Consider the following 25,080-nt stretch of genomic DNA (forward strand, 5'->3'; position numbering starts at 1 on the left):
CCATCAGCCTCCCCTGGTGACACTTCAATATCTTTGAGTGGAAGCAGCACATCACCAACAATATCACAGGCCCCGACGACACTGATGGCAACAGACACCCCAGGAGGAACCACAGGACACACGTCACCACCTGAAACGGGAAGTGTTACACCAGTCAGCTCAACAGGCTCAATGACAATTGGACCAGGGGGACACTCAACAGCACACTCTTCCCTGACTTCTACTCTGGAGACAACAGCGTCATCTCAGGGTCACTCGACCCAGACCATGGAGACCAGCACAGAGTCTGGAGCCAGCAGTGTCTCAGCTGCGATCACATCCACTCCCTCATCCTCCCGAAGAGGAGACACTCCTACAAATGACTCGACCCAGGACACGGCCTTGTCTCACACACCAAGCACTTCGTCCCCTTCCAGTGTCAGCCACACACCTTCCACAGTGTCAGAAATGGCCACACCATCAGCCTCCCCTGGTGACACTTCAATATCTTTGAGTGGAAGCAGCACATCAGCAACGACATCACAGGTCCCGACAACACCACCGATTGCAACAGACACCTCGGCAGGAACCACAAGGCACATGTCACTACCGGTAACAGGAAGTGTTACCCACATCAGCTCAACAGGCCTAATGACAAGTGGACCAGGGGGACACTCAACAGCACACTCTTCCCTGACTTCTACTCCAGAGACAGCAAAGTCATCTCAGGGTCACTCCACCCAGACCATGGAGACCAGCCTAGAGACTGGAGCCAGCAGTGTCTCAGCTGCGATCACATCCACTCCCTCATCCTCCCAAAGTCAACACACAACTACAAATGGCACGACCCAGGACATGAACACGGCCTTGTCTGGCACACCAAGCACTTCGTCCCCTTCCAGTGTCAGCCACACACCTCCCACACTATCAGAAATACCCACACCATCAGCCTCCCCTGGTGACACCTCATCATCTTCCAGTGGGAGCAACACATCAGCAACGACATTACAGGTCCCGACGACACCAATTGCAACAGACACCCCAGCAGGAACCACGGGACACACATCAGCACCTGAAACGGGAAGTGTTACTCCAGTCACCTCAACAGACTCAATGACAAGTGGACCAGGGGGACACTCAACAGCACACTCTTCCCTGACTTCTACTCCAGAGAAAACAGCATCATCTCAGGGTCACTGGAGCCAGACCATGGAGACCAGCACAAAGTCTGCAATCAGCAGTGTGTCAGCTGCGATCACATCCTCTCCCTCATCCTCCCAAAGTGAAGACACACCTACAGATGACACGACCCAGGACATGAACACGGCCATGTCTGGCACACCAAGCCCTTCGTCCCCTTCCAGTGTCAGCCACACACCTTCCACAGTGGCAGAAAGGGCGACGCCATCCGCTTCCCCTGGTGACACCTCATCATCTTCCAGTGGAAGCAACACATCAGCAACGACATCACAGGTCCCTACAGAGTCAGTAGTAGGAAACAGCAGTGCTGGCAACACAGGGCTCAAGCCACCAGGTGTCACGGGAAGTGTTACCCCAGTCAGCTCAACAGGCTCAATGACAACTGTAGCAGAGCGACACTCCACAACCTTCTCCAGCCACACTCTGAGCGCTCAGACGTCAGGTAGGCCGGGAGTCCGGTATATTTGTCTCTCACTGAGGCCTCATTGGTTCAGTTCGACCTAGAGGAGGGCTTGAGGGATGATGGTGCGTGCGCCCAGTTTGGGGGCAGTTCCACTAGAAGACGAATTGAGTGCAAGTGTGGAGAGTGACAGGCGGACCGTCCACTCTACCCCAGAGGACTGTTTCTTATTGTAGGGAGCAGTTTGGGTTTGAGCAGAAGGTGGACGAGAGAGTTTCTTCCATGTCCTGAAATCTGTGACACTGTTTGCTACTTTCTGATAGTAAGACCCACTCCAACCTTCTCTCCCATACACCCAGGGATGATGGGAACCTCCCTGGCGATAGGCAGTCAGAGTAGCACGACATCACTATCGTCAACAACCTCCCAGACGCTCACTACTCTCCCTCCGGCAGCGTCCACGGCACACTCAACGGCTGCCCCAGTCCCCATCAAGCCAGAGAAAGGTAAATGTCCCTGGAGAGGTGGGGCCCCTCCACTCTGGGATATAGAGATCTGAGCTAGATGTGGATGCTGTAGTTTTGGCAGCTCGATTAGATCTACCAGTGAGGGCTTTTTGGGGGAGCAGGGGGAGCTGGTTCTGTGGGTATGTGTGCTGCCTCCTCTGGGCCGTCGGTAGTCCAGCTGCTCCCCTATCCCCTTGAGAGGGGAGATGGAACTGAAGACTCGTCTCAGCCCCCCTGCTCCTAGACTCTCTCGGGTCATCAACTCCCACAGTGGGCTATGGGACAGCATCAGAGTTGGGTGCGGAGGGCTGGCCCTGTACATGGCACCAGGCTGGGAGGTGGAGAGAAGTGACCACGGTGCTGTTTAGTAAGAGACGGACCTGCTGCCTTGATAGGTGCGATTAGAGGAATAAATGCAGGGTGTTGGGCACAATGGAAGGTCCCAGGGGAGGTTGGGGTATGCTCAAGGCGAAGAGGCGGCTTCCTGGAAAGAATAAATAGGAGCTGGAGAAGGAGAAGCATCCCAAGGAGGCGAGAGGGCTTGAGGAACTGGAATAAAAGTGTAGACATGAAAAGGAGTCCCAGTAGTGCACGGGGAGGAGACCCCAAGACACCTGGGGGTGTGGAAACCAGGTGAAGAATGAGGCCGTCATGTGATGGAATCAGGTAGGACCCGGCCAGGTTTATAGTTGGACGGTGCCGTGGTGGGTGGGGTGTTGGGTGGGTTCCCAGGAGGCCGAGGGGGCCGTATGAGATGCGGTGGTATCCAGGCCAACAGGGAGGGCTGCCAAGAACAAAAGGGGGAGACCCGTTTGAGGAATATTTAAGACAAGCTTTCTCCAGCTAGAACCCAAGGACATCTAAGGGGTCCAAGGACAAATTCGGGGGGGGAGGGGTATCTGCCCGTGTATCTGGACAAATACCGACTTTTCTTTGTCCTGCTGGCCCAGGCGTCTCCCTCTTCCCTTACGGGCCAAGTGTTGGAGACAGGGAGTTTGTCGAGAGGACCACGGACTTCACCTCACCACTCTTCAGGCCCCAGATTGGCTTCCCTCTTGGCTCCTCTCTCCGGGATTACCTCTATGTGAGTCCCCAGGTGTAGACCAAAGGGAGGACCTGTGACCTATGCTCCCCAGACTCTACTTCTCTCTCTAGGGCTTGGCGATGGCCCTGTGACCATGACCATGGCCCAGAGGAAGGAAGTATGGGACAAGCAACTGGGAGCTAGGCAAGGCCCTCCTACCCTCAGGGACAAAAGTGTCTTTACCTTACTATAGAGGTCTCGGGGTCCAGTAAGCTCTCCACTACTTTCGGGGCCTTTTTATGAGGAGAAAGCTCTATTTGGGAAACGGCCTTTTAATGCACATTTTCTATGAATGTTCCCTGGTTCCTCAGGCCACGTAGCCACGTCTCCTGGAGGAGAGTTGGAATGGCAGCCATGGCCCCCGCAGCCCCCAGGGGCAGGGTGGCGGGCTGAGGCAGGACACCCTGAGGTAGGGCAACACCGCGATGGGACCCAGGGGAGCAATCCTCTTAGCCCCATCTGATGCTGCTGGGACTTCAGGACGGCTCCGTGGGGATCCACCCAGAGGGCTCCGCTCCGCGCTGGGCCCGTCTATGGATGGGGTTGGCCGCTGAGGCAGGGCAACACCTACCTCGTTTGGAAGGACTTAAGACAGAGGAGCGTCCTGCAGGTGAAGAGCATCTGTGTGAGGACTAAGCAAGGGGGCCCCAGCAGACGGGGATGAATGGGACGACCTGGCAGTGCTTGTTGACATCCCTAAAGTTCCACCCAGAGAGGTCCTTGGGGATCACAAGTCTGAAGAACCAGCCCGCGCCTGGGACGTTCTCTCCCTGCCTCCCCCGCTCCCTCCCTCCCTGGACACTAACCAGAAGAACTTCTGTGTTCCCAGTTTACAGATAATGGCCAGATCATTTTCCCGGAGTCAGAGTACCAGATTTTCTCCTACCCCAATCCTCCCCTTAGAGGCTTCACGGGCAGGGACCCTGTGGCCATGGTGGCTCCATTCTGGGACGATGCTGATTTTTCCAGTGGCCAGGGAACCACATTTTACCAGGTGAGCCTTTCAAAGTCCAGCATTCAGGATCTCCCAGCAGCCAGCAAGGAGACACAAAGGTGTGAGCGTGGGCAAGCGTGACTGCTGTCAGAGCCTGGGCTCCCTGTAGGCAGAGACTGATGTTTAAATATGGGGGGGGGGGTAGGAAACAGAGCAGGGCTGTTACGTAGACTCGGGAATCCCCCATCACAACCGTGAGGTGACCTGCAGGTGGGACCCTCGTTTCCTTGTCTTCTCTGCCTTCCTTTCCTAGGAATATGACACGCTCTATCATGAACACAACCTGCTAGTCCAGCAGGTGGAGTCTTGGATTAATAAGTTCACTGACAAGAGGAACTACAAAGCCGAGTGGACCCTAAAGGTCACCTGGGTCAATGCCCCTGCCTATCCTGCCGGGCGGACCTTCGGGGTGAGTGGACCAATGGACAACGTCCTGCGAACCATCCGGAAGTCATACGTCCTGGGACCCTAGGCAGGGGCCACTCTTCTAACACCCGCCCTGACTCAAGGACGGATTGCTGATGATAGCACCCCCTCACCTCCACCCTGTTTGCTGAGCACTCACCAATACTCACTGGTTTAAAACATAGGAAATGGAATTTTTGTAAGTCAGAAGTGGCTGCCAGTAACCAGCCATTTTTGAGATGGCTCAACCTGATATTATTATCCACGCTTTAGAGATGAGGAGGATGACGTTCGAGAGGTTAGACGATCTGCTCAAGGTCACCCAGCTAGTAAGTGACAAAGCCAGGCTTGGAATGGAGGCTTTCTGACTTCCAACTCCAGCTCTCAGCTGCAAAGCCAGCCAGTGGCCATGGTCACAGCACACAGTGTCCTCAGTCTTCCGCCCGGGGACTCAGCTCTTACAGCCCCTGTGTGTGGTCTAAAGTCACTCGTTTCCTCATTGGTTCAACAAGTTCATCGGTTTCCTACTTTGTACAAGCACAGTGCTTGGCATCTGCCTTCAGAGAGCCTCCAGTCCCACCTCTGTGGTCCATCCACGCTATGTAGGTTGAGGGGACATTTGAACAATGTCCTTACACATATCCCAGAGGAAGCTAAGTAGTCCTCTCTCGGCTCTCTGGGGTCGTGGCTAATCTTTCTGAGTCCTGAAGCTTTCTCACACAAACTCTCTTCTAACTGGATCCTAAACCAGAACCCTTTATCACCCCTTCCTGGACGGAAGTCACAAAAAAGGCAGGTCCACCATGGCAGATGCTTTGACAGCCCCGGGGCGGGGGGGGGGGGGGGGAGCTGCCCTGCACAATCCCAAGCTTGCTCTGAGTAGGCTAGGGAAAGAGGATGTGTGTATCGGGGCAGGGTTGTGGGGAGGTTGATGGGACATCGGGGAGGAGACCCCAGATCGCTCACAGGCATCCCTGTGTTTGTCTTCAACAAACCTCCAGACCAGCACCTACCAGGCCATCCTCTCCACAGACGGCAGCAGGTCCTACGCCCTGTTTCTTTATCAGAGCGGCGGCATGCAGTGGGATGTGACCCAGCGCCCAGGCAACCCGGTGCTCATGGGCTTCTCCAGGTAGGACAGGGATGATGGCCAGCGCTGAGCAATAATGGGAGGTGGTGGCAGGGTCAGGTTTTTGCGGCACACACACCCCCTCCCATACCCCGGGACAGGGTATGAATCCTTCTTATTGATGTTTCTGACCCACACCTGCTCCAGGTCCCCCTTCTTGCTGTTGCAAGTGAAAGATGCCATCCACCGGAAGTCTCACACCCCATTCTCTCTCACACCCCAGTGCTCACGCCTTATAATAGTTCCCGGAGCGTTGACTTCCCCGAGTTCTACTGTCCTTGGCTAACCTCTCTCGACCTCTCAAGTGCTGTGATAATAATAATAGCCACCATTTATTACACTAGCTACTTAATACGCATTATTCCATTTAATCATCACAACCACCCATGAAGGGGCTACTCTTTACTGCCCATTCTACAGATAAGGAAACGGAGGTAAAATGGATCTGGAATTGCCCCAAGTCCCAGAGCTGGAGGTGGCCAAGCAGGAACTTGCCCCCCCTGGTTGAGGCCAAGCTCTGCCTTCGTGACCCCTGGTGGGCTGAGCACCAGCCTGTGACCCGGGCACCCGGGTGGCTTGGGCGGGGTCCGGGGGGGAAAGGCAGACAGAGCAGACGAGGGGCTGCGGGGGCACCGCGGACTCGTGTGTGTGGGGGTGACTCAGTCTCTGACCGCGGGTCTCAACACCGCTCCTGTGAGCAACCGGTCGTGAAGGGCCCGTCGCGTACCCGCCGGCTTGTGTCCAGGGCTGACCCCGTCGTCCCACCGCCTTCGCTCGCTTTCCGATGCGCTCGGAAGGGCAAAGGGCTGGAATCTGCCGGCTCGCTGGGGCGCGGGGCCTGTCGCACGTCCGAGTAGGCCTTGGGCAGGTGTCCGCCGTGTGGCCCGCCTGGTCCGTGTCACACAGGGGGTGGGGGGCCGCAGGCTCCCCTCCCAGAGAAGCGCCGGGTGGGCGCCCCTCGCGGCAGGTGTACAGGGACCCACGGATGTCACCGCACTCGGTCCCCACACTACGGCAAGGCGGGTCCAACTGTCCTCTCTTTCCCCCAACGTGGAAACTGAGGCGGGAAGAGGTGAAGCAGGTGGCTCAGGGCTCCCTGCTCCCAGGGCGGCCCGCCGACGGGTGCAGGCCGCCACCTGCCGCCGCTGGGGTGGCACAGGCGCTGGGCCCCGACGGTGGGACCGCGGTGACAGCCTGGCTTCTCTCCGGCCCGCAGCGGAGACGGGCTCTACGGCCACAGCGCACTGTCCTCCGGGCCCACGTGGAAGAGGTACCAGCCCGACCGGCTCCTGAACACCCACACAGGTAACAGCGCCCTGCACACCTGGCTGGACCCTAAATGCCCTCTGTCCTCCGCCACGCGGCGCGGGGGTCCTCGAGCGCAAGCTCCCAGCATCTCCTCCATCCCACAGGGGTCCCCGGACAGGGCGGCCCCCCTGTGATCAGGACCTGCCCCCCACCCGGGACACCAGGACCTTCTGGGCCCTCGGGTGGGGCATCTCAGGTGGGGCGAGGTCTCCCCTGGGGACCAGCCGAACCCAGCTCTCAGGGAGGCTGGGTCCTGGAGGCGACAACAGGGCCGCAGCAGGAGGTGGGGCTATGCGTGGCAGTTAGGCCGCTACTCCAGGTGGCCGAGCGGAGCTGGAGGGAGTCCGGGTGAGGTCCCAGAGGGACCCCAGCAACAGGAGGTCCAGGAGCCTGCCTGACGTGCAGTCGTCGCCACGGAGCACCTGCTGCGTGCTGCACGCTGTGCTGAGAGCCAGGAGTAGGAAGGGGAGGAATGGGGGCGCCCCGGGGGGGCTCAGTGGCTGAGCGCCTGCCTTCGGCCCAGGGCATGATCCCGGAGTCCCGGAATCGAGTCTCACGTTGGCTCCTGCAGGGACCCTGCTTCTCCCTCGGCCTGGGTCTCTGCCTCTCTGCCCTCCCCCTTTGTGTCTCTCATGAATAAATAAGTAAATTTAAAAAATCTTTAAAAAAAAAAAAAGACAAGAAAAACAAAAGGAGCAGACTGCCTACGTTTGCTCTCAAATAGCTGTTAGGAAGGCCAGTGCTTCAGTATCAGGAGGCCCCACGGACGTGACTCAATCCATTGTCCGGAGGCCCCAAGAGGAAAGAAATTACAGTTCCCCAAAATGTGCATAGAACGAAGGACGGTTTAGTGTTAGACATCAGCCACGCAGATGGTGAAACATAAACGTGCTGCTATTTGTTCTGCGACAAACACTTCTGGGAAACAGCAGCTAAGTCAAATCATGGGTGCCATCTCGTGGAGACAGCTGCCCGGTCAGATTCGGGGCCCTTCCATCGAGATGCAGCTGCTTGCGGCCTCGGGGGCACAATATGACAGTGTGTGTGTGTGCGTGTGTGTTGGGAGAGAATATCTGATTCGTTGCCCAGGATGTCAGGCCATTGTGGAGAAGACACGTGAACAGATAACCCGTAAACAATAATTAATTGTTTTCAAAACCTTAACAAATTGTAGTTATCTGGATAATTTCTTCTTTAGTGCGGGAACAGGGTCAAACCCCAACACGTTATGTCCCGTTGTGTCTTATTGGACCCGAGAGCCCCCTACTTGCTCCTGGCGGTTGGGGTGCGCACTATGCAACTTACAGTTAAAGGTCAATTTAAATTCGACCCCCCGCCAGGGTTTCCACCCCCACCTACTTCTCCCTTCCGAGGAGGCATCCGGGCTCAGAGGAAGCTTCCTAGGCCTCATGGTACTGGAGCAAGGCCCTGCTTCACATGTCAGCTTCTCTGTGGCTCCCCAGCTGGCTTCCGGGCATCGGCCTCTGTCCTGGCTACTTTGGCCACTGATACGTCTGTGTTGGGGGTCAGGGATGGAAGCCAAGTGTCTGAGCTGGTGGCTGCCACTTAGTGAGGTAGAGGATACATGAGGAAGAATTGGTTCGGGGAGACTGGAAGGTACTGGAACTCAGACTGGCATATGGGAGGGTGGAGGACTGGTGCACTGAAGACGGGGGCTGGGGGCTGGCTCCGCGGGGGTGAGGCCTCCCTGCTCGGCAACTGTCCCAGAGTTTCGCCCTAAGATCCAAGCTTCAGGGGCTTCTGGAAGTTACATAAAGGGGCCAGACTGAAATGGGTCCCATCCCTGGACTGGCTGTCCCGAGAGGCAGAGGCGGTAGCAGAAGGTGCATTTGTGAGTTGGTCTCGGTTGCTAATGCAGAGCGTGCTGCCCTGTGGCCCTGGAGCAGCATCCCTCCCTCCTCTGTTCCGCTAGGCCTCCGGGGCCTGCAGCTCTACAGCCTGCACCAGGAAGAAAGGCCCAACTACCGTCTCAGGTGCCTGCAGTGGTTGAAGACACAGCCTCAGTGGCCCACGTGGGGCTGGAACCAGGTCTCCTGCCCTTGCTCCTGGCAACAGGGACTGTGGGACTTGCGGTTCCAGCCTAGCAGCATAGGTGAGAGCTCCTCTCTGCCTCTTGGGGCATGCCCACCGCCCCCATAAGCCCACCCACCAACCCTCCGGTTACGGTCACGCCTGACCTGTCCCTTCCAGGGCACCCTCGGCCCCTCCCCCAGGGTCCCCCCCAGCCTCCCGTCCCTTCCCCGCTCCCAGGCCTCTGGGCCTGAGCGTGTCTGTACCCGTTGCAGGCTGGTGGGGCCTCGGCAGCAGGCAGCTGTGCAGCTTCTCCTCCTGGCGCGGGGGCGTGTGCTGCAGCTACGGGCCCTGGGGCGAGCTTCTCCAAGGCTGGAGAGTGCACGATCCTTGGCAGTTTGGTACGTGCATGTCCACGGACATCTCACCCCCCACCTTCTCTGGAGTCTCTCCCCTTCTCTGTCAGAGACCAGGCTTGGCCTCGGAGCCAAGCAGTGGGATCCGAAGAAAGAAGCCTTTCGCCCCCCTTCCCTCCCAGCCCCTTACCCTCTCTGGCCACTGATTTCCTCGTGTTGTAACACTGGGAAGCTTCCAGCAGCCCTTCCAGCTGCCATCCTAGGGACTTACGATTGAGTGCCTCTTGCCCCATCTTCACTTGGCCGCAGGGCCCCAGACAAGAGTGGGGCCATGTTCTGGGGAAGGAGGGGGCCCCAGTCTGACCCTGTGCCTCAGGACCCAGATTAGCTGGCTGTCTCGGGGGAGACATGGAGTCATCTCCCGCAGAGACCCTCCAGAAGAGCCAGAGAGCACGGGGCTGGGGGCCAGGGCTCAATCTCACAACACTGAGATCATGATCTCAGCTGATATCCAGAGTCAGATGCTTAACTGATTGAGCCATCAGGTGCCCCAAATGTCCTTTATCAATAGCAGCAGCATCCTAAATATGAGACCCCTATACAGTTGTCTTAAATTAGGAGAGTGTGGGTCCTCCTTCCACCCCCTGCCACCGCTCTGCCCCTGGCCATCACAGCAGCCTCCAGGGTCCCCAGACCGGCGGTCATGCCCTCCCGCTCCTGCACGTTGGGGGCAGGGGGACCCAGCGCCACCCTTCAAGAAAGCAAGCCCCTTAGCCACAGCCACGAGCTCGGGCCCCTGGGGCTTTGCTGCCCCAGCAAGCGTGCGAGGGAGACGGTGACCGGTCCACGGCCCAAGGTCACCGAGCAGGGCAGGACCCGAGTCTGGCGCCGTTGCCCAAACCCCCAGCTGGGTGCTGCAGGTCCTGCGTCTCCCCGCAACGTGCGCTCTCCCCCACAGGCCGAGAACTGGAGCCCCAGAACTGGTGCTGCCACTGGAGCGACCGGCCTGCGCTCTGCGCCCTGTACCGGCAGAGGCGGCCCCGCGTGGGCTGCACCGGGTACCGGCCCCCGAGGCCCGGTGAGCCTGGGCACGAGGGGCCGCTGCAGCGGGTGGCCGGGCCCAACCGAGGGGCCTTGTGGGTGGCACCGGTGGGGGGGCCGAGGCAACCGTAGGTGTGACTTGGGCGCGGGGGCCTTCGGGGATGTTCTCTACTCCATGAGCATCTCGCAGGCCTGAGTCGGCCTGGAGGCCGTGGGGGGCTCAGATCCGCACCCCGCCAGCCGCGCCAGCTTGGCCTCTCCTTTCTTCCAGCCTGGATGTTTGGGGACCCCCACATCACCACCTTGGACGGTGCCAATTACACGTTCAATGGGCTGGGCGACTTCCAGCTGGTCCGGGCCTGGGACGGAAACTCCTCCTTCCTGCTGCTGGGTCGCACCGCCCAGACTGGCTCGGCCCGGGCCACCAACTTCATTGCCTTTGCAGCGAGCTATGAGGCCCGCAGCCTGAGCCTGAGCCCCGTCACGGTGCGTGAGGGGGGCTCCAAGGAGGGGAGGAGGCAGAGGGAGCAGAGGGAGGGGGCGCCGGGGTGGGGGGGGACACGTTGAGAGTCGACCCTATGAACGGTGCCGTTTGGGTCATGGCTCCATCAGCCGTGTGATCCTGAAGGAATACTGACCTTCCAGTGCCTCACTTTTCTTTTTTTAAGATTTTATTTATTTATTCATGAGACACAGAGAGAGGCAGAGACAGAGGCAGAGGGAGAAGCAGGCTCCATGCGGGAGCCCGATGCGGGACTCGATCCCACGACCCAGGGATCACGGCCTGGGCCCGAGGCAGAGGCTCACCCACTGAGCCCCCCGGGCGCCTCTGCCTCCCTTTTCTTGGAGTAAACTGAGGATGACAATATTACCTCCTGGGGCTGTTGTGAGCTTTAAATGGATCATCTGAGGAACATGCGCCCTCAGCCCGGCCCATGCCGCACGGTCAGGCCACCCGCCTCGGCCTGGGGCTCGGGTCCGAGCCCCCCGCGGCCTCCTTGCTCAGGCCCTGGGTCCACCCGAGGGTCAGGCTTAGGCCTCCCCCAATTCCCTCCCAGGTCCGATGGTTCCTCGAGCCCAATGACACAGTCCGCGTGCAGGTCAACAACCAGACTGTGCCGTTTGGGACTCAGCACGAAGGTAGGCTGGGGACAGCTGCCAGCTTCCCTGCCTCCTCGGTTGGCTGGGGGCCACCCACCCCGGGAGCGGCAGGCGGCAGCCTCGTCTCACCCCTCCTCTGGCCCAGCAGCTTCTTCACCCGGGCCCAGGCTTCGGGCCTCCCTCCCCCTCCCCATCCCCAGGAAGAAGGGGTGTCCTGTGGGCTTGGCTGGGGCCCCTGGGAAAGGCATCCCCAGGCCCCAGGCCCCCAAGCGGCCCTGGGAGCCTCGCCCCACCCCTGCCCCGTCCCCCCCAAGTCTTGGGCCGCAGGGTCCCGGCCCCGGGCTCCCCATCTGTCTGCCCACGTCCAGGCCGGGAGACATTCAACACCACCGGCGTCACGGTGACCCGCGCCGGCTCCGAGGTGTTGGCCGCCTTCGATGGGGCGGTGGCCGTCTGGGTGCGGGCCCTGTCCAACATCCTCCACGCCTCGTGCGGCCTCCCCGCAGAGTATCAGCAGCGCACCGAGGGCCTCCTGGGTGAGCAGTAGGGACGACCTGCCTGGGTGGCGGGGACCGACCCTCTCAGCTTCCCTGTGAGCCTTTGGCTTCCTAAAGCTCCGGTTCAGGGCAGCCCGGGTCGGGGGGGGGGGGGGGGGGGGGGGGGGCTTGGAGCATGGGCTCTGGGAAGCCCTCCCTCCCGCGCCCCTTCTTCCTCCACCCCCGCCTACATTTCCCCCTCTTCATCCCTGGGACAGAGGGTGGGCTAGGAGGTACGGTCCTCTCCTGCCCCGGAAGGACTGGGCCAAGGACAGATGCAACTGGAAGGGGTTTCCCTCGGGGGGAGCCACCGTCCCAGGATGGCCAACCTGTTCTGCCCCTCAGGAGTTTGGAATGGCAATCCAGGTGACGACTTCAGGATGCCCAACGGCTCCACCATTCCCAGCAGTAGCAGCGAGGACTCACTCTTTCACTACGGAATGACGTGTGAGTGGGGCTTTAGGGTCCTGGGGCAGGTGCGGCTGGGCGGGATGGAAAGCATCGTGTCCTCAGGCCTGTGGGACCAGACCTCCATCCCTTGTGAGGGAGGAGTGGAAAGGCCAGGAGGAAGTGCTGAGGATTCTGGTGTGGTCCCAGATCTGTCCCCCCCACTCCCATCCCATCTGCGCTTCTCTACCTGGAAGAGAAGACAAGGGCAAGGGTGGCTCTCACTGACCAGAGTAGGCATTTCCGGCCTCAGAAGCCAGAAGTCACTCCACCCCTCCGCATCTCCCTCGCTCACCCCCAGGCACATAAAGTGAGGGGAAGGGGTGGACACAGCAGAGGTAGAGCTGGAGACCATCCCTGGTGCCACTGCCATTGCATCCTGTGTCTTACAGGGAAAACCAATGATACAGGACTCCTTGGCGAGAGAGGTGACCATCCACCTTCCAACTTCACCCCCGATTTCCTTACCAGCCTGCAGAAAAATAAAACCTTAAATGAAACGCTGTTCTCCAAGTGTCATAAAGATGTGCGGTGCATCTATGACAGCCTGGCCACAGGAAACACAGACACGGGCCTGAACACCAGGATGCTCTTCGCAAGTCAGTGGCGGATAAACGCCACCCTCAGTAAGTGGCGTGAGGCGCCGGGAGACCTTTGCAGAGTTAGGTGGCAGATTAGGAGCCCCCCTCCCTGCCCCACCCTTTTCATGATATTCCTTTAAAAATTTAACAGGTTCTTTTGCTCAGGTTGTTCCTCCCATGACTCCCAGGCTCGCTCTGTGATGACATGCAAAGCCCTTTCCAACCTGACCCCAGAAGCTCTCCAACTCTCCCTCTCCTTCTCCCTGCCCTGCTCCCTCCACTCCAGCCCTCCTGGCTTCTCTGTGTTCATCAACCACAGCGGGCTCGCTCCTCACTCCAGGCTCCATCCATGGCCTTCTCTGCCCTGACACCCTTCCTCCAGGCAGCCCCAGGCTCACCCTCACCTCCTCCAAGGCTGCGTGCAAGCAGAGTCGCCTCCTCCGCGATGCCCTTCTTGGCTAGCCTGCCCAAATGTCACATTTACCCATACTTCCTATTTGCCGTCCCTGCTTTGTTTTTTGCTCCTCAGCATTTACAGCTATCTAGCATATTTCCTAGTTTCCATAGGTATCCTTCTCAGTATTTGCTTACTGCTGTGTCCTCACTACCTAGGGCCCTACCAGCCATACGGTAGGCGCTCAGTGCATGTGTTCAGCGACTGACCGAATGACTGAACAGTGAACTGGAAATTGCATGTCCACCGTGTTCCTCTATTTCCTGGCAAATGCAATGCCCATCTGGAGATCACCCTCGTGGCTCCTAGCCTTCTTCCAAGGGCAAAACTCTGTGATGGTCTGAATAACCCTGGTTATTCACTTTGTACCACGCCCAGCAGAGCGCTCTGATCAGGAGAGAGCCTGACCTGAACCCTGTCTGGGGAGGGAAGATAAAGCGAAGATAAGGATTTGGCCAGGTGGGCAATTCAACCCCCACCTGCTCTACAGAGATCTGAAAGCAGGTACATGGAGTAATTCCTGCTTCCAGAGGTGGGTCCTAGCCCTGAGAACACCTCCCACAAACCAGAGGACTAGACAGAGAGAGACGAGGCCCATGAGGCAAGAGAGCGTCCTGCCCCCAAACCCGAATCTCCTGTTTGTGTTTCAGATGAGTACCCGCCGTCGATCGAGGGTCCGCACGAGGTGCAAGCCTACCTGGGGCAGACCACGCTGGTTCAGTACACCAGCCACCCTGAGCACGTCACATTCACTCTGAGGAACAGCAATAGTGACTTCAAGCTCTTCGGTAAGAGCCCTTGGGTGCGGGTGGAAGGGATGAGCTCAGAGTCAAGCTTTTTAAGGTAATTTTGCATTATCACGCCCTGGACAATTTCATGTCACTTTTCCGCCGGAATATCTAGGACCAGCATTTCCGAGAATGATCCCTATGATTCAGATAGGTGCCCCCAGTGAACAGCAGCGATGGCCTTCTGGAAGTCTGGCCAGCGAGCAAAGCTGTCTCGGGCCCGCACAAGTGATTCAAAGGTCATTCCACCAAACCCAGTAACGTACGATCATCTTTAACCAGCTTGATGCGGTCACCGAATTACTAGAATAGAGTATAACAATTTAACAAATACTGCTCTAAAGCATTTTCAAATCTATTAAAAGAAGGCTATCACGTGGAACAGGATTTAAAGGTATAAATAAATAGCTTCATTCGGCGTGGTTCTCATTATTTTTATGTCGGTCAACCACGATTGCCCAACTCTGTCTCTCCCTGTTGCTCTTCTGTGCTGGGACCAAGCAAAGCCTCATCTCTGCCTGTCAGTACTGGTGTGGAGACCCCTCGGCCTAAAACCGTGACCTGGGTGGAAAAGTCAAAGCCCACAGGATGCAACTTCCCTTCTTTTTTTTTTTTTTCTTAAATTTTATTTTATTTACTTATTCATGAGAGAGAGAGAGAGAGAGAGAGGCAGAGACCCAGGCAGAGGGAGAAGCAGGCTCCATGCAGGGAGCCCGATGTGGGACTCATCCCGGAACCCCGGGGTCATGCCCTGAGCCGAAGGCAGATGCTCAATCGCTGAGCCCCCGGGCGTCCCCAACTTCCCTTCAGTTGACAGCACCACTTATGCTAAAGACTATTCTTTGCTAAACTAAAGCCATTAGGGACCTTATTTTGAGCTCAGAGCACCTCTCTCTGGCCCATTTTCTTTCTTTCTCTTTGTCTGCGCCCTTTGGCGCCAGGTGGCAGCTCCCAGGTGCCAGCCAATCAGGAGCTTTTCTCCCTCCCTGGGCTCCTCTCCTGAAGAGTGCTAGTCTGGGAGCTGCTCTTGTCTGTCCCCTACTATCAACAACTCTCAACCTGCTGTTTTAAGGAGACTTTCCGTAAGAGACAAACCATAAGACACCTTTGGATCAGAAGAGTGCTTGCTGATACATAGCAGCGTTTCACTGTAGTCTGGTGTCTGAAGGTCAAAGGTGTAAGAAGCAGGTGGAGGGTGGGCAAGAAATCAGGGCCAGGGATGGGGCTGCTGTGAAGGGGAAGCCAGTTTTGCCTACAGGGTAGCCTGGGGAAGCGTCAGGGGGATCCTAGCCTTGGGGCCTTATTCTCTGTCCCTCCTGGATGTCCGGTCCCGGTGCAGGCCTGGGCAGGGTTGCACCTCTTCAGGGGGCAACTGCCTTCCCCTCTCTGGAGTCCCAGCTGCAATCACTCAGTGGGGCTCATGCTACCTCCAGCGTGGGGTGCGGCCAAGATCATTCCAGGAAGCCAGCCGAGCTCGAGGAAATGCCTGATGACTTTGAGGGGTGGCCTGAGAGAGGCGGAGAAAGGCCCACATCAGCTCTCAGGACAAGTCAGCAAGCAGCCGAGGCCCCCAGCCCTAACGGTCTTGTCTTCCCTGGGGCAGAGAACGGGACACTGCTGTGGACACCAAAGTCCTTGGAACCATTCACCCTGGAGATTCTAGCAAGAAACGTCGAAGTCAACTTGTCATCTGTGCTCCAGCCAAGGACAGTGGTCTGCGCTTGCAGGGACAGGAGCCAGTGTCTATACAATCAGACGGGCTGGGTGGGCAATTCCTCCCTGGAGGTGAGTGTCAGGAGGAGGGTAGGGGAGAAGGCAGTGGGAACGGACGCGATGTCTCGGTGGGAATTGTGTGTGTTGGGAACCGAGGCAGGGGAGGACAGTCGACCTCAACCTCAGGCCACAAACTTACGTGTGTAAGAAACAGAAGTGTCTTCACGGCTTATCGCTCAACCGAATTTTAATCCCCGAGCTCCCACTCTGCCAGGCTGGCGGGAAACATCCACCTCAGCCTCCTTTAAGGCTCCCCAGAGGGCCCCAGCTCCACAGTTCTGAGGATTTATTTAGTTATTTATCTGAGAGACAGAGAGAGAGGGAGAGAGGGTGCACGCGTGTCGAGGGGGTGCGCGCACAGGCAGGGGGAAGAACAGAAGGGGGGAAAGAATCTCAACAGGCTCCTCACTGAGCAGCAAGCCCAACGGGGGCTCCAGCTCACGACCCTGGGATCATGACCTGAGCTGAAATCGAGAGTCTGGTGCTTAACCGGCTGAGCCACCCGGGCAGCGCCCTAGCCCTGCGTTCCAGAGCATGGAGAGGTGGGGAGGGAGGCCTCCTGTCCTTGGGCACGTGCCTACACAGCTCACAGCCGTGCTCCCTCCCCTTCAGGCCCAGGGAGGTGCTCCGTGGCTTCTGTGCTCTGCTCAGACACGGGGCACCTTTGATGAGGCGCCCTAGGCTGCGTCTGCCTGCAAGCAGCACACGCCTGTTTCTCTCGGGCTCTCCTGGTTGTGGCGCTGGGAGGAGGGGTGCAGGTCCCCTATGATGTTGACGCCCCTACACCCCTTCGTTTTCCTCTTCTACTGTCTCCTCCGGGCAAAAAGAAGGATCTTTTCATTTTAGAGACTACCTTGGTGCGTGCCAGTTCTAACCACGATAGTTTGGCCTTAGTCTATCTGTCCTGCCCCATTTGCTTTTTTCAAACCTTTGTTTTGTCTTGTTTGGGCTGTAAAGCAGGAGCCATGAGGGGAGGGGGCGAGTTCGGCCGCGATACCCCGCCGAACAGGCTTCCCGCCGGGAAGGGGTAGGGGTGGAGGAGCCCGGGGGCAGAGAGGGACAAGACACAGATGAGGAAAAACAGAGATTGGCATCAATGTATAGTTTAGGTGTCCCCAGATGGCCGGGCCTGGCAGTAGGTGGACGCTAAGAAGGGTTTCGGGCAAGGAGATGTGCTGCGGCTACGGCCCCAGGGCTGGCACCGGGCAGAGCGGTTGGGGAGAGAACCGGCCGGCGAGGCCCAGGGCGCTGGGCACGTGCTGCAGGATTGGGGCGGGGACCCGGGGTCTGTGGGTTCCCAGGCCGGGGGGCGCAGCACACGGCGGGTCTCCCGGCCGCGCAGTAACCAGCCGCCCACTCCAGGTGGCCCGCTGCAGGTGTGGCCCCAGCACCTTTGGCCACTACTGCGAGCGCTCCAGGGACCAGTGCGAGGCGCCGTGCTTTGCGGGTGTGGCCTGCGTCCCCGGGAGGGGCTGCGGGTCCTGCCCCCCGAGCCTGACGGGCGACGGGCGTCACTGTGCAGGTGAGCGGGGACCTGCCCTGGCAGGAGCATGGCCCGGGGACAGTTGACACCGGGAGGGCCTGGGGCCTGGGACCAACCTTTGTCTCCCTTCTCCGTGGGGGGGAGGGACGGAGGCGAGGATGCGAGGCGAGCTGGGAGGCTGAAGGCCGAGAGACTGGGCGGGCAGAGGGTGACCACGGTGACCACCTGAGGCCTTACAGGCCCGACTGAGCAAAGGCCGAGGGGACGGGGCGGGAGGAGGGAGGGGGCGAGACAAGCAGGCTGGGGCTCCCCCGCCGGGGCCTTGGGGTCCCTTCCTGCTGCAGCAGGTCTGCTAAATGCAGAGGAAGGGCTTCGGGCAGGGGACCAGGAGAAGGGAGGGGGAGAGTTCAGGGTTCGGGGACTGCTAGGCAGGCCAAGAGGGCTTGGGGGTCCCTGCCTCCCCATCTCCTCCCTCTGCAGCTCTGGCCCCCGGGCTGCACTGTGAGAACCAGTCCTGCCCCGCCAGTTACTGCTACAACCGGGGGCACTGCCACGTGTCCCCCGAGAGGGACTGCCAGCCGGCCTGCACCTGCCATCCCGCCTTCTCGGACAGCCGCTGCCTGGTGGCAGGGAACCCCTTCACTCCGGCTGCCCCTGCAGGTACCACCGGCCGCCTGGCCTGCGCCCCGGAGGGAGGGACTCCAGGGTGACCCTGTGGGCCACAGGCGGTAGGCGGGTCGCTGGGCCACGGGCACTGGGCTGCGGCCGCAGGGTCGCCGGAGGAAGGCGCCTCGACAGGCCCAGCCACCTCCCCGGGGCCGGGGGTGACCGTGACCTGCGTCTCCCGTTTCCAGGGCTTCCCGTGAGGCTCATCCAGCTCTGGCTCAGTGAAGAAGAAAATGCCTCCGTGGCCGATGTCAACGCCTCGGTTGGTGCTGCAGGCCAGCGGGGTGGGGAGGCAGCCTGGCAGGGGGCAAGCAGGGGCCAAGCCCTGCTCCCGGGCTCCGCATTCGCCACCCATCGAGACTCGACTGCCAGAGGAGGCCCAGAGCCTCCTGCCCCCGGGAAGGCGGGCGGAAGGATGGGGAAGGCAGGAAGCCCAGGACAGTGACCTCCCAGGGGACTGGAATAACTCGGGTGTAGGGAGGCCGAGTCACCCCAGCCTCCCTCCTGAGTGTCCCTAGAGACTTGCACTTGGGTGTCGTATGCTATTTCGACACCAGGAAGGTATTTCACCTCCAGGAAGCCCTCCTCGACTTCCCAGAGGGAACCAGCAGCTCCCTCGTCTTGGCCCCGTAGGCCCCTGTCCATCCCTCAACCACACGCCAAGTAGCACAGTAGCTGAAGCGCTGAGGCTCCAGAGTCATACATACCCGGGTTCCAATCCTCTAGAACATTCCCTAGAACAGGTGCAATAATTAGATAAACTATTTGATGTCTCATCTGTAAAGTAGAAATACTCATAATACCTCTGTCAACGGGTTGTGTCAAGGTTTAAATGATAATGTATGTAAAGCACTTCCCATGGTGCCTAAAATACAAGTGTTCAAAAATTATAATGATAATAATTATTCCTACTGCTGGTACAACAGCATCTAGACCCTGTAAGGGGAAGTCCGTTGACGCCTGTCTACTTCACCGACTAGGGGTCTTTCCTGAATCAGCTTGACCCCCCAGCACCCGACCATCCCCTAGGTCTAGCAGGACATAATCAATGTTCAAAATCCATGTGGGGCTAGAACGAGTGCGTGAGTCAGGGGGTGGAGGCAAAGGTAGGGGCCACTCATTTCAGATTCCCCCCTTGTCATGGGAGGCAGGGAGGTGTGCAGAGTCCTTGACTCCCCAGCAAACGTTCGGTAAGCAAGGACCCACTAGGGCCACCAGGCTAGGCTGGGGCGTGGGGATGCAGACATGGTGAGAAGCAGTCTGCAAAATGTGTGCAAAACGGAGCCAGATGTGCACAAATAAGTACATGCAAGTGGGAGAGGTGTCCTCTTCGGGTGGGGCCTCACTCCCACGTCCCCACCCCCATCCTTGCCCTAGGTGGCCTACAGACTGGGGAACCTGAATGTGCGGGCCTTTCTCCAGAACTCCCAAGTGCTACAGATGTAAGTGGGACTGTCCCCCTCGGCCCCCGCGTCTCCCCCCTCCACCTGCACCCTTACCACCTCATGGTGCCCCTCCCACACAGCAATTCCAGTGCAGCGCCGGCCTCGGGAAGTTTACGTAGACACTGGAGAGTCTTCTCGAAGTTCCAGTACCTTCCTCAGGGTCCCGTCATCGACTTCCTGAACACCAAGCTGCTGGATGCAGTGGTGGAAGCGTTCTTACCCCAGGCCTCGTGGTGGAGGAAGAACAGAAGTGGGAGGCCCAGGACCGACGTGAACTTCCACTCCATCTCCAGGGAAGACGTGCACAGTGTGCTGGCTCGTGAGTCACTATCCTGGCCATAGTCACAGAGACAGCTGAGGGGGCCGGTGAACAGGGGGACTAGATTTTTTTTTATCATTTTTGAGAGAAATCGTTAAACATTTCACCCACCAGCTTTCTAGACTCAGGAGCAGAGCACCAAACACTGCTTGGTGAGTCCCCAGGGATATGGTTTCACAGACCAATTACTCTAACTGCCACCTTCCTGACCATCACAGCCGATGGTTTTCTTTCTTTTGATGAAATCGGTAATGATTTTGTTAAAAAACCATTGCGCTTTATAAACATAAACAGGGACATCCCTTTTGCCTTTGCCCTCCAGCTGGAGGAAATTCATTTGAAGGCTGGAGACCTGACCTAGGGGCAGAGGTTTCCCCTCCTTGAAGGGTGACCCTGTGCAGAAGCCATCCCCAGTCCAAGCGTTGACACCCCCATGTGGAAAAAGAGATGGGATTTCTGAGGTCCCCATCAGCTGTGGTGATCCCTGATTACCCCGAAACAAGAATGGGATCAGTTGGTAAGCTTGCCAGGGGAGGAAAGGAGTAGACCACCCTATCCTAGGAGTGAGGCAGCGACCACACCAAACCCTGCGGAAGCCGCTGTGTCACCGAGGGTGGGATTGAATCCAGGCAGTGCCTCCTCCCTCCTGGGGGCAACAATGTGAAATCCTCTAAACTACTTTGTGTATGGTGGTAGGGCGTTAGGGGTGGCGTACGGGCACAACTCCCCTAGACCTGACTGTACCTTTTGTTAAAGAAAGCCAACCAAGAAACCCCACAGTTTTTATTACACAAGTACAATATGTTTATTGTAGAAACTTGAGGAGACATAGATTAACAAAAGGAAGAGAGAAAAAGAATCACGTGTAATTCCAAGCCCCAAAGACAAGTCCATTTTGCACCTATCCTTCTGAATTTTCTTTTATGCATAGGAGTCTTCACACATAGCAATATTTTTTATAATAAGGGGATCAAGTAGTACCTAATGTTTGGTGACCTTATTACTTAAGCAATTGTGAACATATTACCTTGTATATTGTATATGTGTTCCCATTTGATTATTATTTTATCATACATTTTAATGTGGTGTGCTATATTTTATTTACAGATTTATTTGTTTTCGAGAGAGTAAGAGGAGGGAGGGGCGGAGGGAGAGGGAGAGAATCTCAAGCAGACTGCGCACTGAGCATGGAGCCTGATGACGGGCTCGATCTCAAGACCCTGAGATCGTGACCTGAGTCAAAATCAAGAGATGCTTAACCAACGGCACCACTCAGGTGCCCCCAGTGTGCTGTATTTTATTTATTTATTTATTTATTTATTTATTTATTTATTTGAGACAGAGAGAGAGAGAGAGAGAGGCAGAGACACAGGCAGAGGGAGAAGCAGGCTCCATGCAGGGAGCCCGACGTGGGACTCCATCCAGGGACCCCAGGATCACAACCTGGGCTTCTCCCTCTGCCTGTGTCTCTGCCTGCCTCTCTCTCTCTCTCTGTGTCTTCCATGAATAAATAAATAAAATATAAAAAATAAAATCAATAAAGATAAGGAAACTGAGGCTGAAGGAGTTAAGAAATTTCCCCAAAGCACACAACTAGTTAGTAGCAGAGCTTGAATTTCAACGTAGGTCTGGTTTACTTCAAAGCGTATGCTCTTAACCAATGCATTTTCCACACCGTGTGCTTACTGGTTGCACAGTATCCTTGTTTAACAAAACCTCACCTATTAAACACTGTTGCTATTATAAACCACGCTGCTCTGGAGGTCCATGAACATACGGATTTGCATGCTTTTCCAAGGATTTCTCAGGATAAATGCCTGAAAACAGAATTCCCGATTGAAGAGGTATAGACCCGGTGCTATTGATTGCTTTCCATGTTCATCTGTGTCCTGACAGTGAACGTGAGCACGCTGAAGGCTTACTTCAAATGCAACAGCTACAAGGACTACCGCCTGGTCTACAGCCCCCAGAGGGGCTTCACCTGCGTGTCCCCGTGCAGTGAGGGCTATTGTAAGCACGGAGGCCAGTGTCAGCATCTGCCCCAAGGGCCCCGCTGCAGGTGAGTCGGGGAGAGGCCAGGACGAGCAGAGCCGGGGACTCCAGGCCGGGCACAGATACCGCAAGGGGCCTAGAAATGCCACGGTACCTGGTGGTGTCTGGAAGTTAGGATGGTTCTTTGATGACTCAGAGAGCAGGGATCAGAGAAAAAGGGACCATGGAAAAGATGTGTGAGTGCTTGCTCTGTGTGAATAAAGATGCTGCATGACTTCTAACACTGACACTTAGCTTCTGGGTAGGTAGTATGACCCTTTTAAAGAGGAGGTAGGTAATGAATCTGCCCGGGTAGCCAGGAGGTTAAATAACGGGATGTGGGTTCCAAAGGCAAAGTCTTATACCCAGTGTTGCTTCTGGGGCAGGCATTCTGCTGTCTCTGCGGGAAGGCACCCACTGCCTTGGGTCTAGGCCCAGCCCTACCCCTCCTTAGGAGTACTGGCCGGGGGATGCCCTCTCAAGCTGGCATCTTCTGTCCCCTTGGTTCATCAGCAGTCTGAGGAGCTCCTGTGAGGGGGGTGCACTCAGTCTACAGGCTTGCCAAGGAGGAGGGCAGGGCCACCCCATCAGTGCCCTGTGGCCACCCTCGTGCCCCCTGCAGCCCCAGATCCACCCAGCTGTCTCCCCTCCAGGGTCCCAGGAGGGCTGGGAGGAGCCAGGGCCTCAACTTGTACCCCTTTACCTGCAGCCAGCCCCGCCCCGCTAGCCAGGGGGAGCTTAGTCCAGGTGAAGTCACCCCTGCCAGCCTCCCCTACCCAGTAGGCACTCTTCGGTTCTGCCTCCTTCCCCAGAGGAGAGTCCCAGCATGTGGAGGGAAACCTCCTGGGGCCTCCCCACTGCTGACCTCATCCCTTCCCTCTGTCCACAGCTGTGTGCCTTTCTCCATCTACACGCCCTGGGGCGAGCGCTGTGAGCACCTGGGCATGAAGCTCGGTGCCTTCTTCGGAATCCTCTTTGGAGCCCTGTTCACCCTCCTGCTGCTGGGGGCTGTGGGGTTTGCGGTCCTATACTTTTGGCGCTTCTGGCGCTACTCCCCCGGGAACCACTACTCCCACCGCCTGGACTCAGAAAGCTGAGGCCTGGCCCCAAAGGGGCAGCTGTGGCCTAGGATACCTCAGGACCCACCCCAGCCTCACCCACACACTTGCAGGTGGTGCCGATCCTTTGAGGAGACTCAGAAAAAGGTGCTTAAAGGTGACTCAGGATTCTTCAAGGGAATACATAATAATAAAGACAAGACCACACCTTCTCAGTCGATACAGAGACAGACAGGAAGGAGCCATAAAGACCCGGATGAATTCTCTCACAGATGTACCCACAAGGATACCAATTCACAAACACACACATCAGAGTTACTAATGGGCTGATGGCTCCAAGTTAAAAGCTAAAATTCATCTGTATAAAAAAACCCTCCAGTTTCCTTCTAGTTGAAGTCTATTTAAGTAAAATCCTTCTGACTTTTTGTGTTTCCAAAGCTGTGAATTCCACTGGTGATTTTCCTCCTGTGGCTGACAGGCTAGGTACAGGGAGCGGAGGGGAGAGGTGGGTTGGAACCAGCCACTGTCTGTTGGGAAGCTTGTTGCTCCAGCCCACCCGGATCCTTGCTTCAGCCTCCACGTCACCTTCTTCCCCTTCCCAGGGGGAAGAAACGCAAGCCAAAGCCTGGTCTTCTGAGGAGGACGGTAGAGACACCCCCATATGGATTAGTCCAGACTCACCCAGGCACCCTCTAAGTTCCGAGAGGGTAAATACACAGTGCCTTTACCTATCTGCTCTTGCTCCCACTGTGTTCCCTGGAGGAGGGCTTACACCTCCCTTTCCAAGAACCAATTTCAGAAGTGTGCCACCCACCCCCTCCTTAGACCTGGAGCACCCAATCCTAGTATACTCTCTCTGTCCTTTCCTGAGCCCCACTGGAGCCTTCTGAGTCTCTTCACCCCATGATCCCTTGGCCCCTCTCTGCCCGTTCCCAGCCACATGATCGGTTTCCACCTCATCTTCTCTCCTAGCAGAAAGAACTTCACACCTATCTGGTGTAACAAGTCCAACAAAAACTGGTCCACAGCTCCTAGGTCTAGAATACCTCAATTCCACCTCTATGGAGAAACTAAAGAGCTGCCTCTTGGTCCTAAATCCCAACTCCCTGAGGGGAGAATATGATTAGTCCAGCTTATGTCAATTGTCTATCACTGGTCCAAACAAGTGTGGCCATAGGGTAGGAAAGGAGGTCACATGACATGATCCTGGTGCTCAGGCTCACTCTTGTGGGTGAGCAAGTGGTGCTGGAGGAAGTTCAGGAGAAATATGCTCTCTGACCTGAGCAGACCCTAAACTATGCTTTTCTTAGCAGTAGGTGAAGCCCCTCCCATACATGCAACGTTGTGACTTTACCCTCAAACACCCCAAAGTGTAATCAAGACTCCATATAAAACCACATTTATTTAGGGCATCTGGCTGGCTCAGTCAGTAGAGCATGAAACTCTTGGTCTTGGGGTCATGAGTTCGAGCCCCATGTTGGGGGTGGGGCCTACTTAAAATATACATGCACTCATTTATTTAATCCTAGCATTCATTTATCAAGAATTAAGTACATAGCCCAAATGGATTCACTGGTGAGTTCTACCAAACACTGCAGGAAGAGACTCTTTCGATTCTCTATAATCTCAGAAGATTGAAGCAGAGGGAATACCTCCTAACTCAGTGTATGAGGCCAGCGTTACCCTATACCAAAACCAGAAAAAAACCCAAAAACATAAAAAAACCCTACAGCAATATCTCTCATGAACATAAATGCAAAAATCTTCAACAAAACATTAGCAAATAAAATCCAACAGTGAATAAAAAGAATTACATGCCATGACCAAGTGGCATTTATTCCAGGTTGCAAGGCTGATTCAACAATCGAAAATCAATTAGTGCAATCTATCACATCAATAGAATAAAGAAGAAAAATCATATGATTATACCAATAGTTGCAGAAAAAAACATTAGACAAATTCAAA

General features: G+C 56.8%; 1 protein-coding gene across 1 annotated transcript; it reads left to right on the forward strand.

Moving 5' to 3' along the window:
• The first annotated feature begins 726 nt into the window (after positions 1–726).
• Positions 727–23,154, forward strand: MUC4 (mucin 4, cell surface associated). The gene is made up of 24 exons (XM_041748467.1): positions 727–1,621; positions 1,939–2,085; positions 3,036–3,169; positions 3,999–4,163; positions 4,417–4,572; positions 5,570–5,700; positions 6,914–7,002; positions 8,939–9,118; positions 9,312–9,437; positions 10,351–10,470; positions 10,705–10,919; positions 11,492–11,573; positions 11,903–12,070; positions 12,416–12,517; positions 12,910–13,143; positions 14,203–14,340; positions 15,944–16,125; positions 17,476–17,635; positions 18,077–18,256; positions 18,451–18,524; positions 19,640–19,704; positions 19,788–20,026; positions 21,923–22,085; positions 22,947–23,154. The coding sequence occupies exons 1-24, from the start codon at positions 727–729 to the stop codon at positions 23,152–23,154; spliced, it is 4,353 nt and encodes a 1,450-aa protein (XP_041604401.1).
• The last annotated feature ends 1,926 nt before the right edge of the window (positions 23,155–25,080 follow it).

The sequence above is a fragment of the Vulpes lagopus genome, chromosome 1, assembly GCF_018345385.1.
Source record: "Vulpes lagopus strain Blue_001 chromosome 1, ASM1834538v1, whole genome shotgun sequence".
NCBI lineage: Eukaryota > Metazoa > Chordata > Mammalia > Carnivora > Canidae > Vulpes > Vulpes lagopus.

Bases quoted from the DNA above. Each gene is read 5' to 3' on its own strand.
- MUC4 (XM_041748467.1), top strand. From the start codon at position 727: ATGGAGACCAGCCTAGAGACTGGAGCCAGCAGTGTCTCAGCTGCGATC. The intron at 12,518-12,909 runs GTGAGTGGGGCT...TGTGTCTTACAG, and splicing joins CTTTCACTACGGAATGACGT to GGAAAACCAATGATACAGGA. The intron at 18,257-18,450 runs GTACCACCGGCC...TCCCGTTTCCAG, and splicing joins CACTCCGGCTGCCCCTGCAG to GGCTTCCCGTGAGGCTCATC.